Raw genomic sequence first — 14,828 nt, 5'->3', positions numbered from 1 at the left:
TAGGCCATTTTTAAATGGCTCTAATTTAAAGGTCCATCTGTCGTTTTCTGCTTGGTAGAATATTGACTACAATAATAGAATAATAGACTACACTATTTGGCCTGTAAAAAGTAATGGAAAACCACCTAGTGCTCGGACATAAAAAACAGAACGTATTCCTAATGATTATCATCAATGGGTATGACTGCAACATCGGTTTGCCTAATACTTACAGGGAAATATGTGGACTCTACCATCCTGATTATTTCTACATTTAGTCATTATTTGTTTAAATTGCAATCTTTTTGCAGAATTTTTCTTTTGACAAAAAGTTTACAACAGCAATCCATCAACGATGGACCGATGATCCATCCTGCCTGTAGTATCATTGAGTGTGTAACGCATTTTTTTGTTGATGAATCTAAAGGAGCTATAATGGAAGCCATATTATTATTTGCAAAGAAATAAGTCACTAGAGCTCCTAACTTAAAAAAGAAAATTACTAGGAGAAATGTATTAATGCCTGTATTGCAATAAAGTTGCAGATGTCAGGAACACTGCACTTGCTCACTGAGCCAGTGCGCGAGTCCTGAGTGCAAAAACTGTGCTCAAAGATACCAGTGGAGCGGGGCAGCAGCGGTGAAGACGCATGCTTCAGACTAACAGGACCTGAAGCACGTGACTGCTGGGGGCGTGGCCTAAGCTCCACAGAGCTAGAAGCTGAGGAAAACTCCTAAAAAGGCAACTACGGGACAAGTTACCAAGGGGCATAGACAGGGACATAAACCAGATCAAGCCGGAGTCTAAGCACGAGAAAGCAGAACAGTACTAAAGGGTTAGACAGAGCGGATAGTCAGGACGTAGCAATTGATCAGAAAACCAGAACGGGCAATAGACGGTACAGTAGTGGCAAATGGTAATGGAGTAACGATAGCTAAGCCAGGAGGACAGAACCGGAGAAGACAATAGTACCAAAACGTGAGATAGAGAACAGAGTGAGGGGACAGACCAGGTCATACACGGGAATCAAACAAGCAAAGCAGTATACACGCACACCAGGGGTCAGAGACACAGCCAGAATAACAGTATAGCTGACAGGGAATCTTAGTCTGGAGTGAGTATAAATACCCCTCCCAGATCCAAAGGGAGTTCAGCAAAATTAACCCTGAGAAAACAGGACATTAACCATGTCCTAACCATGACAGCAGAGCTTAGTGTAAGCCTGAAACTTCACTCCTTATAATTTGCAATTCCTACCAAACCCTATATATCGATCTGTACCCAGCATACATGGTTCTTTTTAAAGGATTGATCCTATCTTGAGCATTTTTGACATCTCCACAGGGTAAGTCCTAAAAGGCTACAGATTCCACTCATAAAGACTCATGGTCTTTAGTCAACCATGTGTAGATTCTGCTTGTACTTTCTGTTAAAATCTGTAGTTATATAAATGGGATTTGTACATAACTCACAAACTTCACCTTCAGTGCTGTTATGAGCTCAACTAGTGAGGTATATTCTCTTAGCCATAGGTCAGGGTGAGTAATACAGAAAGAAGGGTGGTGGCATAGCAGGTAGGACTTGCCAGATGGCAGGTGGATCATTGAGGACCAGTCACTGGGCCAATAGTGTAGACACACACAGGAATTGTACATGTACACTCTGTCAAGGACTTGCAGGAAATAGTTGTGTGTTATTGGTAGATAGCTGAAACTAGTCAGGAATAAAGGCAGCAGTGATGAACAAGCAAATTGAATACTTGCTTCTAGTGTGAAGAACACCAGAAAAGAGTGTATTTTTATGTAAAGAGCTTGAAAGGTTTAATCAGTAGGTCTACACGAGGAGGTACCGTATATACTCGAGTATAAGCCGAAGCCCCTAATTTTCTCACAAAAAACTGGGAAAACTTAGTAACTTAAGTATAAGCCTAGGGTGGAAAATGCAGCACCTGCTGGTAAATTTCAAAAATAAAAATAGATACCAATAAAAGTAAAATTAATTGAGACATTAGTAGGTTAAATGTTTTAGAATATCCATATTGAATCAGGAGCCCCATATTTTGCTCCATACAGTTCATGATGGGCCCACATAAGATGCTCCATATAATAATATGCCCCATATGCTGCTCCATAAAGGTTATGGCTCCATAAGATGCTCCATAGAATATGCCCCATATGCTGCTCTATATATCTTGGTGGCCCCTTAAGATGCTCCTTAGAATATGCCCCACATGCTGCTCCATATATCTTGATGGCCTCATAAGATGCTCCATAGAATAATATGCCCCATATGCTGCTCCATAAAGGTTATGGCCCCATAAGATGCTCCATAGAATATGCCCCATATAATGCTCCCTATATCTTGATGCTCCATAGCTATATATGCCCCATATGCTACTGTGATTTAAAAAAAAAAATTTACATACATACCTCTCGCCGCTGGGGGCCAGGTACCGGTGTCCTGAGCAGGCGGGGACATCGGCGCGCTAGGGGGGCCAGGTGCCGGTGTCACCGCTGGCTCACGGCACCTGCACCTGCGATATTCACCTGTCCCCGTTCCACCACCACGCGCCGCTCTGTCTTCCGGGTCTCTGCAGTGACTGTTCAAGCAGAGGGCACTCACTGGCCACGTCATCGCGCCCTTTGACCTGAACGTCACAGCCAGAGGATGCGGAAGACAGAGTAGCGCTCGGCAGTGGAACGGGGACCAATGAATATCGCATAGCTTCCCCCATCCTCCCTGTCATACCCACCCCCTCCTGGCGCGTCTCTGCAGCCCCTGCTTCTCTGATGGTCTCTGGCAGCTCCTTCCAGTGTTCAGCGGTCACGTGGTACCACTCATTAAAGTAATGAATATGCGCATATTCATTACTTTAATGAGCAGTACCACGTGATCGCTGAACACAGGAAGAGCTACGGCATCGGAGACCATCTGAGAAGCGGGGACTGCAGAGACAGTGCCAGGAGGGGGTGAGTATGATCTGACAGCCGTGCTCCCCCTCTCCCGCCGACCCCCGGGACAATGACCTTAGTATAAGCCGAGAGGGGCACTTTCAGCATGAAAAAATGGGCTGAAAAATCTCGGCTTATACTCGAGTATATAAGGTAATTGCAGATAGTAGAGAAATAAACAAGAGCTTACTGAAGAGATGATTGCCACCAGAACGCAAAGCTTGCTGACACACAGAGCTGAGTAACATGCGCCTCACTAATCATTGGGGGGCTGATGTATCTATAGCAGCTAGTAATCATAGATGATTGGTGTGGGCTGCTGGGCTCATGCATACATTAGATACATAACAATGAGTCTGGTATACAGTATATTTTCTATATAGCATATTCTGGTGTTAGATGTGCTTTAAAGAGTAACTGTCACTTTATATTTTCATAAATCAATACCGTGTTTCCCGAAAAATAAGACAGGGTCTTATATTATTTTTTGCTGTGAAATCTGGGTTAGGGCTTATTTTCAGATGTCATTAAGCAGTGTTAACCTCGGAATAGAAGCACTGGGGGCCCTAAGAGAATGGAGTCCGTGGGCAATTGCCCAGTTTGCCTCCCCCTACCCTAACACCAGCCCTGTCTGTAACTGGGGCTTATTTTTGGAGTAGATTTTAAATTTCACGCATCCTTCAAAAAAACATTTAAATTCATACTAGGACTTATTTTGGGGTAGGTCTTATTTTCAGGGAAACACAGTGAAAAGAAGTATTTTTGTAGTATATCTTATAGGTAGCACGGTGGCTCTAATTAGCATTATTTCTTTGCAGCTCTGCAGTCTTGTGTTCAAATACCACAAAGAACAACATCTGCAAGGAGTTTGTATGTTCTTTCTGTGTTTACGTGGGTTTCCTCTGGTTTCTTCATCGGGGACAGCGATGATAATGTCTGTAAAGTGCTGTTGAATATGGTAGCACTATATAAGCAATGCATAATAAATTATAAATTTCTCAGGACTCCTCTTTCATTCTCAAAATTCTCATTTCATGGGTAAATTCTGTATTCAATGAATACAGATCTTTACATTACTGAGGCTGGTTTCACACTAGCGTTTGTGTACGCAGCTTAGGGCTGCGTACTTCTTTCCTTAAGATCCGCATAGATCCACATGCGCCCTACGTACCTATATTTAACATTGGGGACGCAGGGACATGCATTGTATGTGGACGCGTCCCCGTGCGTTCGGCGGGCATGTCAAAAGAGGAGACAGGAGCTAAAGACAGAACTTCCTCTTCCTCCCCCTCTTCTCTATCTACATAGAATCTTATCATTTAACTTATGTCCCAAATTTTTTATATCATATAGAGTGCTAGACAATTCCACATCACAACATCACCTTTTGTAAGCAGTAATGTAACCTTTTTTAACTGCTAAGCAAAAAAATGAAAAGTTTCTAGCATAAATTAAAATTCAATATTTTTTATTAATCACAAAAAATAAAAACAACCAATAAATACACTGAATGACAATAAAAGAATAAGGACCTCCTACGGGGAATGGCACAAAAATAAGCTGCCCAGTAAAGGATCAAAAAATGTAAACAAAGACATATAGTTAGGTCCATATATATTTGGACAGAGGCAACATTTTTCTAATTTTGGTTCTAGACATTACCACAATGAATTTTAAACAAAACAATTCAGATGCAGTTGAAGTTCAGACTTTCAGCTTTCATTTGAGGGTATCCACATTAAAATTGGATGAAGGGTTTAGGAGTTTCAGCTCCTTAACATGTGCCACCCTGTTTTTAAAGGGACCAATAGTAATTGGACAGATTAAATAATTGTAAATAAAATGTTCATTTCTAGTACTTGGTTGAAAACCCTTTGTTGGCAATGACTGCCTGAAGTCTTGAACTCATGGACATCACCAGACGCTGTGTTTCCTCCTTTTTGATGCTCTGCCAGGCCTTCACTGCGGTGGTTTTCAGTTGCTGTTTGTTTGTGGGCCTTTCTATCTGAAGTTTAGTCTTTAACAAGTGAAATGCATGCTCAATTGGGTTGAGATCAGGTGACTGACTTGGCCATTCAACAATATTCCACATCTTTGCTTTAATAAACTCCTGGGTTGCTTTGGCTTTATATTTTGGGTCATTGTCCATCTGTAGTATGAAACGACGACCAATCAGTTTGGCTGCATTTGGCTGGATCTGAGCACACAGTATGGCTCTGAATACCTCAGAATTCATTCGGCTGCTTCTGTCCTGTGTCATATCATCAATAAACACTAGTGACCCAGTGCCACTGGCAGCCATGCATGCCCAAGCCATCACACTGCCTCCGCCGTGTTTTACAGATGATGTGGTATGCTTTGGATCATGAGCTGTACCACACCTTCACTATACTTTTCACTTTCCATCATTCTGGTAGAGGTTGATCTTGGTTTCATCTGTCCAAAGAATGTTCTTCCAGAACTGTGCTGGCTTTTTTAGATGTTTTTTTTAGCAAAGTCCAGTCTAGCCTTTTTATTCTTGATGCCTATGAGTGGCTTGCACCGTGCAGTGAAACCTCTGTATTTACTTTCATGCAGTCTTCTCTTTATGGTAGATTTGGATATTGATACACCTACCTCCTGGAGAGTGTTGTTCACTTGGTTGGCTGTTGTGAAGGGGTTTCTCTTCACCATGGAGATTATTCTGCGATCATCCACCACTGTTGTCTTCCATGGGCGCCCAGGTATTTTTGCATTGATGAGCTCACCAGTGCTTGCTTTCTTTCTCAGGATGCACCAAACTGTAGATTTTGCCTCTCCTAATGTTGTAGCAATTTCTCGGATGGGTTTTTTCTGTTTTTGCAGCTTAAGGATGGCTTGTTTCACCTGCATGGAGAGCTCCTTTGACAGCATGTTTCCTTCACAGCAAAACCTTCCAAATGCAAGCACCACACCACAAATCAACTCCAGGCCTTTTATCTGCTTAATTGAGAATGACATAACAAAGGGATTGCCCACACCTGTCCATGAAATAGCCCTGAAGTCAATTGTCCAATTACTTTTGGTCCCTTTAAAAACAGGGTGGCACATGTTAAGGAGCTGAAACTCCTAAACACTTCATCCAATTTTAATGTGGATACCCTCAAATGAAAGTCTGAACTTCAACTGCATCTGAATTGTTTTGTTTAAAACTCATTGTGGTAATGTCTAGAACCAAAATTAGAAAGATGTTGTCTCTGTCCAAATATATATGGACCTAACTGTATAAAGACACTAGGTACTGCTCTCTGCACATGCCCAATATTAAATAAAAGGCACCAAATATAATATAAACACATCAATTCATTTTAGAGGGGATTATATCCTCCTATATGTTAACATAGCCATGAAATATTACTTACTAGGCATACCTAGTACTTAGATTGAGGCTGTGTGCCCACGTTGCGTTTTTTAAGTGTTTCCGCAGTGCTTTTAGACAAGCGTTTCTGCTGCGGAAATGCTTAAGAACAGCATCTAATGTAATAGAATGGAAAACGCACATGTTGTGCTAATGTTGCATTTTTTTTCCGCTGCGGAAACGCTTAGCGGCAAAAAAACGCAGCATGTTCATTAATTGTGCGGAATTGCATGCGATTCCGCATACATACACTGTAATTGCAAAAACGCATAGGAAAACGCTTGACAATCGCGTCAAAAACGCATGTCAAAAAGCGCATGCGTTTTCCCTGGCAAGGGCATGCGTTTCTGCTCAGGAAAAAACGCTTGAAAAACGCTACGTGGGCGCATAGCCTAAAAGTGCCAAGTGCAAATATAAACATAGACTGTTTAACGGGACTAAATCCTCATACAATGTTAACATAGTTATGATAATCAGTCCATGTTATAAGAAAAACATCAAAGTGCAAGTGAAGCCACAAGGCAAAATAACAATTGTAAAAAGCATATATTCATGAATACATCACCTGAATAAATCAATCCGAGTCAAATCCCATAGTGGAAAAGAGAAACAGCCATGCTGCCCCAACCCCTACACTGTTTCGCATTAAGCTTCTTCAGGGGGTGCCGCACATGATGTACTGCTCTGTGGTAGCGACATTACCCCAAAAAGAGAAGTACAGTATATGTATGTCGCTGCGATCTCGTGGGCCCTCACTGAGCACCATGGTGTCACTTTTGGGTATTTTTTGTCATATAGGCCCCTCAAAGTCACTTTAAACGTGAGGTGGTCCCTAAAACAACTGTTTTGTAAATTTTGTTGGAAAAATGCAACATCGCTGGTCAACTTTTAACCCTTATAACTTTCTAACAAAAGAAAAAATTTTAAAAATTGTGCTGATGTAAAGTAGATATGTGGGAAATCTTATTTATTACGGTAACTATTTTATGTGACATAACTCTGATTTAAGAACATAAAAATTAAGTTTGAAAATTGCTACATTTTTGCCAAATTTCAAGTTTTTTGACAAATAAACGTAAGTCACATCAAAGAAATGTTACCACTATCATGAAGTACAATATGTCACGAAAAAAATAATCTCTCAGTGTCAGTGGGATCCGTTGAAGTGTTCCAGAATTATCTAATAATATGGTAAAAATTGGCCTGGTCAGGAAGGTGAAAACAGGCTTCGGGGTGAAGGGGTTAAGGACACTGGCTTTTCCTACATGCTTTCAGTGCTTATTCTGTACTGTTCCTTCTTTCTTTTACAGATTATGGAGATAAATTTAACATGGAGTTGGGTGAGAGGTACAAACTGGATAAGGAAAACTTCCCTTATTTTTATCTGTTTGTAAATGGGGATGTCGAAAATCCAATCCCTTACACTGGAGTGGTTAGAACCAGTGCTATCCAGCATTGGTTGAAAACCCATGGAGTATATTTGGGCATGCCTGGGTGCCTGGAAGACTATGATAAGCTGGCTGGAGAATTCAGAAAGTCCACCAATAAAGAGGCGAGGAGCAAGCTCCTGAAGAAAGCCCAGACCATGTCTCTCAATGTTAGAGAACTGGAGAAACAGTCTGCAGAGCAATACATGAAGATCATGAGCAAAATCCTGGACCAAGGGGAGAACTTTGCCATCAGTGAGTTTGAGCGCATTACAAAACTGATTGAAAAAAATAAGATGAGTGAATCCAAGAAAGAAGATCTACAGAAGAGGCTCAATATTCTCAGCAGTTTCCAGAGCAAAACTCAAGACAAACAGGAGCTTTAAATATAGAGATAACATGTATTCCAACAGTATATATCCAGAGGTCACATAAACTGCACAAGAAACGTTCTGATGTGTCCCATCACACTTCATGAACATCTGTTCCTGCCATAGAAGAAGTCTTTCATCCCTCCTAGTTTTGATATAAAATGTGTTTTTGTTTATTAGACACTTCTCTTGGTGTAAATTTTCTTACATTTCAGCATTATAGTATTTCATAAAAATAGTATTTTTGGTTATTTTTGTATGGTGACTTACGACTTTGATGCAATAGGTGTCTCATTTTTAGGGTTCCCAAAATTAAAGAGATAATCACCCTTGCCTTGATGATAGCTTATGGATTTAATACGTGGTGCATTAATAGAAGGTTGTCCATAAATCCATGTGAAAACTTGGTGTGGATTATTCATTTGCCTATAATTATATACCTTTAACCAGTTCATGACTATCCCATCACCTGACCTCCCCTCCACCCCTCTTCCTGACCAGGCAAAAAAAAAAAAATTTTTTTTTTGCTCTTTTGATGGTCAAAAAATGTTCTCCTTTGGATATTCAAGTAGTTATGGGGCTTCATTTTTAGGTCATTTCTATATTCCTATTTATTGTGATATCAGAGAAAAATGTACCGAAATATAGGGAATACGTGTCAGTTTTTCTTTACTTTTTTTTCTACGACCACCAAGGTCCACTAAAACACTTTAAATTTTGTGCCCCTTTCTACAGATATTTTTATATATTGGACATATTTATTTTTTTCAATGAGCGCGGGGATAGAAATCAGGTTTCAAACTTGCAGATTCTGCCAGTTTCTTTTTATTTAATTTTACACACTGCACCCCCGATAACCTCTTAAGAGACCCTTGGTGGGCAATATAACACATTAAAACTTTTTTTGTCTTGCTGATTTCCGCTGTAACTAGAGCTGGTATATTAGACCCAGTTACAAGGGAATTTCAGCCTGCTGGCTGCAAAACAGAGCTGACTGGATTTCCTAAGAACAAGCATCTACTTCTCCCTCCCATTGATGACATTTCATTGGTCCAGAGGATTAAGTGCTACCTCTTTCTAAGTTGTATACACAAGAGTTGGTTCAGTGCTGTGTATACAGGGATTGAGGAGGTAAACATGGTAATATATCATGTTTAGCAGCCAGCTTCCAACTCCCCACAGCTTCATGATCTTGTGCAAGCTGGTAACATTGCATGGGCATTATAGAACATCAGCGGTGAAAAGTGTGGACCGCCCAGACGTTAACGACTGTACTTCTAGACTGCCCATAGACTATCAAACAGGACATTCAGTCTGAGCTTGTTAAACTGGCCACATTGTGGAATATTGACTGCAGAGGTGAGTAAAATATAGTTTTTATTTTTTTTAATTTCTGTTGGTAGATAATAGCTTCTAAAGTTTAGATTATAATCCATGGTAAACCCAGCTGGGCATTGCCAGATATTCTTCTCTGGGATCATATACTTTGTCTCCTGTATGACATTGACCAATCATAAGCAGGAGGCATCATGCAGTATAGAAAAAAAAACACACCCTGATATCTGCACCCACTGTATACTATAGATCAAGTTAGAGAGGACAAAGGAAGAAAAAACAATATAGAATATATGCACACATAGGTATCAGGCACATTGATAAATTACTAGGACACAAGGTGTCATACGTATTTGTATGATGAATAATATATAATAGGTATGCATATAATGGACCGTGATGCAAAGAAGACTAATCCGTGATAGATCACAACTCCAAAGCACAGAAAATCCACAAAAAAAAAAAAAAGTCAAGTTGAAAATGTTATTGAACAAGCAAAATGGCGTGTAGTGGACAAAAAGATAAAAGGAGGCGCAAATCGAATGAAGACAGTCATGCAAAAAATCCTAAGCATGGATAATCCAAACGTAATAAAATACAGAGGGGAGAACTCTGCACAGAGGCAATACGCAAGAGAGTAAATCAAGTGGTGTAGCCTGTAATGAGCTGTATTAGCACCGATAAGACCAAGTGTGCTCATATCAATATGGTGAGTGACTGTTGCAGAAGTCAGTAGTATGCAATCCAGGTGGAATAAACTAGTGCGAATAAACTGGTGTGTAAACATGGGAAGTGTCAAGTCTGCAATCACAGGTCAGCTGATATGCAGGCTACATAAGTTATAAAAATGGCTGCAATAGAATGTTGCCAAGGTACATGCCCGCAAAGACTCCCTAGAGATGCGCCCACCCAGACACGCGCTTTGGTGTTGCCCTCGTCAGGGGGTTGTTGTCTACTACACATAATTTTGCTTGTTCAATTAAGTTTTCTACTTTCCACTATGAGATTTATTGACTTTTTTATTGATTTTGTATTCTATAAATCAGCACTGACTGTGTTTACAAACACCTCCGGATCTCCTCCCAGGGCAGTTAGTGTGGTGGAAGGTAGAATACAGCAGAGCAGAATGTCATCTGCAGTTCCCCTCTCACATCTCTGCATCTTGCCCCAAATTGATATTGTCCTGAGAGGATATCCAGAATTATTTGTAATCACACTCGGCTCTGCTATACCTCTCCTATCCCCTCACACTGCACACAGAGATCTGGGAGTGTTAGTAATGACACTCAGCTCTGCTCTACACATGCTATATAGTAGCTGCAGAGATCAGGGTTTGTTCTTTTTTACCACTACATAATGCCTACTGCTTATGATTGGTCAGTGGCATACAAGGGACAAAGTACATGCCCCAGATCAAAATCTCTAGTAACAACCAGCTGGGTTTATCATAAATTTTAGCCAAAATGTTACAGGCTAATATATCAACAACGGACATAAGAAATTTAGAAAAAAAACTTTTATTCAGATCTGCTGCCATTCATTGATGTGGCCGGTTTACCATGTCAAACTGGTGAAATGTCCTACAGTTCTGCCCTTTTGTCAGTGTGAGCATCTGCCAATCTGTTTTGTGTAAACTTATACCTCAGGCTAAGGTCACACTGCATCTAGCTGATCATGTACTTGTGAAAAAGCTCCCTACACTAACTTTAATGTCGACAAGCGATGGCATGTGAGCTGTCCATTTTTTATTTTTTTTTGCAGACCTATTTACTTAAATGGGTGAATTTGATCTGCAAATTTGATCAAAATTGGACACGTCCCTCATTTTAATGGTCTGCATAATGGTATGAGCATATGAAAAGGCTCATTAGCCAGTGATTGGTAAATGTTCTCTTTGTGACAAAAACCTAAACTGATAGAACACCTGAGAATATTGGACATGTGAATGGGCCATTAAATCTGTACTTTTTAACAGACTCCTGACTTCATGTGATTTTGTTTTATACTTTTAGCCTTTTTATGATTCGTAATACATTGTAGTTTATTGCATCGTTCCGGTCTACCAGCTTCTTAGCTGTGATATAGCATTAATCTGAATGCCTCTGTTTGTCAGCACTGACAGTTGTAGCCAGTATTTCAGTATGTGCAGAAAACCAAACTGTATTACTTTTCCTGTGATCTTATTTAATTGATTACCCTCATTGTCCGCAAAATCATAGCCTTATCTTTAATCTATTTAGTTATGCTTATGTGCTATATATGTTTACTGTAATTGCTGGAAAAGCTTAGGGTGCATAGTCTTAAAGCGAGCCTGTCAGCAGGATTGTGCACAGTAACCTACAGACAGTGTCAGGTCAACGCCGTTATACTGCTTAAAATGATACCTTGGGTGAGGAAATCCGTCTTGTGGTTGTTGCTTAAGCTTTATTTTCTGTTTTGAGTTAATGATATGCTCGTGCTCCGGGGTGGTGCTCTGATTAGATATTCATCTTTATGGCTTCTGACAGGTTACTGATCTCTCACTGACCTGCCTCCTAGTTTACATAATGAATATTAACTCAGAACTGAAAATAAAGATTAAACAACAACCACAAGACTGATTTCATCACCCAAGGTATCATTTTAATCAGTATAACAGCGCTGACCTGACAGTGTTTTTTGGTTACTGTGCATAATCCTGCTGACAGGTTCCCTTTAATGGACTTGTTGGCCACGCATAGTATCTTTTTGGTCTGTCTTTTGGATTTATGCTAAAACTTATGAACAATTCCATATGGAGATATCTAATGAACAAAAACAAATCATCATAGGGTAAACATGTTTATGTTGCTTTACTTTTTACAAAGTATCATATGAGTGACAACTGTATAGTATTATCCATCAGAGCTATTAGTTTAAATGATTTGTATTAAGTTATTACGTTATTCCGTATTGATAAATTAGGGCATGCTTATTGATCACTGGCGGTCCGACTGCTAGGACCTCATAGATCAAAAAATGAGCCTCTTAAAGGGTCTCTGTCTGCATAGAATGACTGTTCAAACTAAGTCTCGCTGCTCGGTGCTTCACTTTGGGAATAATCATTTAAGCACACCTTCCCACCTACTCGTTTTCCCTCAATCTCCACCCTCACTTATTTGATTGAGAGCTCTGGCTTTATAGAGCCAGAGAAGGGCAGAGTCCCATCTGAATGGAGCGGAGGTCGAATATGTGTACCTGCACTCCATGCATTTTGGGAATAATGCTCAGTTTTTGCCACCTGTCCACTAGAGAATGAATGGAGCAGCAGTATGCATGATCTGCTTCTGCTCTATTCAGATGGGAGCTTTCCAAGCCCTGTTCTTAGGATTGGTGGGAGTCTCAGCCGGTAGAACCCAGCACTTGGTAAATTATCCGCTATTGAAAAAGAATAATTGATTAAATCCCCGTTAAAGTATATATTTTTTAGATTTTCATGATGTATGCAATAAAAGTATATTGTTATCGCAGTGTTAAACGAGCTTAAGAATCCCAGCTTCTGCGGTCAAATGCATACAGCAACTATTTCAAAGACGAAAGCAAGAAATAGAATCCAAAGTGCATCATTACATACCACTCGGCAGTTTCTTCTGCATTGTTTGAATGGGATTTTTATTTTTAAATCCCATTCACTGTTGTGTAACTTCTGCAATGAAAATCTACTTAAAAAGAAACAAAAGGATAGAGGAGAGGACCCAGCTGGTTACAGCTTTAGGGGGTCATAGGAAATGATTGCTGTGACAAAAAATGCAGATGTCACCCCAAGCCCCTGTAATCTCTCCGGTCTCTGACATATGGCACTTACTGCACTCACACAGGTCAATAGACTGTAACAGTCAATAAAAACCTTCAAAATAATAAATGAGTTAAGTAATATAGCCAACTAATGGGAACATACCGTATATGAAATCACTTTCTAAAAAGGATTTTTTTTTTTTTTTTAATTTTGGCAGGCATTAAAGGGAACCTGTTATGTAAAATAACACTGAACCTGCAGAAGTTCATTTCCTCCAGGCAGTGGGGCTCTCCGTGCCGGTGCACACAATATCAGAACGCTATTAACCTGCAGATTAACCCAATCTCTGCAGATTAATAGCATAACTTGACACTTATTGACCTTTAAGACACTCATGACTAGATTTCTAAAGTTATTTATTACGTAATGTACTGTCCCTTTATGTAAAAGGGCTTGGAAGTTACAGGTGACCATGGATCATTATTAGATTCTGTTTACTAGTAATAAGCACGATATAAAGATAAAAAAACTTTCATGTTAGACCTGTGATGATTCCAGTTTGCTCACCTGCACCATTCATTGTCTATGTGACTGCATAGTACAGTGCTTGGGTTTTCTCGGCAGTGCCATAAACAGTGAAAGTGGTAGAGACCAAGCACGTGCACATTTGCTTCTTTCAATGCAGGGAGGCAGAGGTCCGCTCTTGGGGTACCATTGATTAGCAAATTATTCGTTATGCATAGGTGATAATTTGATCCTTTTGTAATTAATCCTTTAAGATCTACTTAATAACGTATGGCTTTGAAGGGTAAATAGCTAATAAAATAAGTCAATATGCAATATTCATCCAGTTTGTATGCACGATCCCAAACGGATAAACCCTTGCACAAACCGCACATTAAACCATCCAGCTAGGTGCATCATTCATGTCACTCATCCATTAAGGACTGTTATAACTTGTCACATGTAGGAAATGCTACTTGCCTGTGACTTCCTTTAGAATTGTTGGCGCCTCTGCTGTTAATCTGTTAATCCCTTTCACTCCTAAAGGGCACGTGACCTTTAAAGTTTATTCAAGTGGACTTCTGACACTATATACTTAGACATGTCAAATACTATTCAACTGCTGTAAGCCTGTTACTTGTAGTACCATGTATTCTAGTGGGAGATTGTTCATTGATTGCAGTTGTATTTTTGTGCTCCTGACATGTAAATCAGTTCAATAAAATAAGTAACCTATCAATGACATGGACAGCAGTGTGGTATTTTGATTGTTTCCCTAAATTACATGTGCACAGATTAAATTATTATGGGATGGCCAGGTGCGTAAGGATCACGGTTCGGGACTGGGCCCATGCGGGAGAGGCCCGCTGACACCAGCACAAACTTAAAAGTAGATATGCGTCCTCAGATGCACATTCAGCTGAAGTATATTGCAGCGCTGCAATACGCTGCCAGCCAGTCGAGGTCAACAGCTGATGTTGGCGTGCACGTGACTGGGGGGCGTATGGTAGTGCAAGCTGAAGTCAGTTTCTGGCTTCAGAAGAGAATGCGGTGCAGCAGGGGAGCAGAGGGAAGGTGAGCCTACAACTGTGAACATTTGGTAACAACAAATAGAGCAAAATATCTGAAAAC

The 14,828-nt window shown here is 40.2% G+C and overlaps 1 protein-coding gene across 1 annotated transcript in view; it reads left to right on the top strand.

Annotated features, from left to right (window-relative positions):
- The window catches only part of ERP29 (endoplasmic reticulum protein 29), a 57,876-nt gene extending 43,437 nt beyond the window's left edge, over positions 1-14,439 (top strand). Inside the window, exon 3 of the mRNA XM_073563738.1 lies at positions 7,617-14,439. Within this exon, the coding sequence (XP_073419839.1) occupies positions 7,617-8,119 (503 nt within the window). The 3' untranslated portion in view covers positions 8,120-14,439. The remainder of the gene's footprint in view (positions 1-7,616) is intronic.
- The last annotated feature ends 389 nt before the right edge of the window (positions 14,440-14,828 follow it).

The sequence above is a fragment of the Dendrobates tinctorius genome, unplaced genomic scaffold (genome assembly GCF_039654945.1).
Source record: "Dendrobates tinctorius isolate UK_male_01 unplaced genomic scaffold, ASM3965494v1 ptg000003l, whole genome shotgun sequence".
Lineage (NCBI taxonomy): Eukaryota > Metazoa > Chordata > Amphibia > Anura > Dendrobatidae > Dendrobates > Dendrobates tinctorius.
The sequence above is the reverse complement of the archived record's forward strand: the minus strand, read 5'-3'. Positions and strand labels throughout refer to the sequence as shown.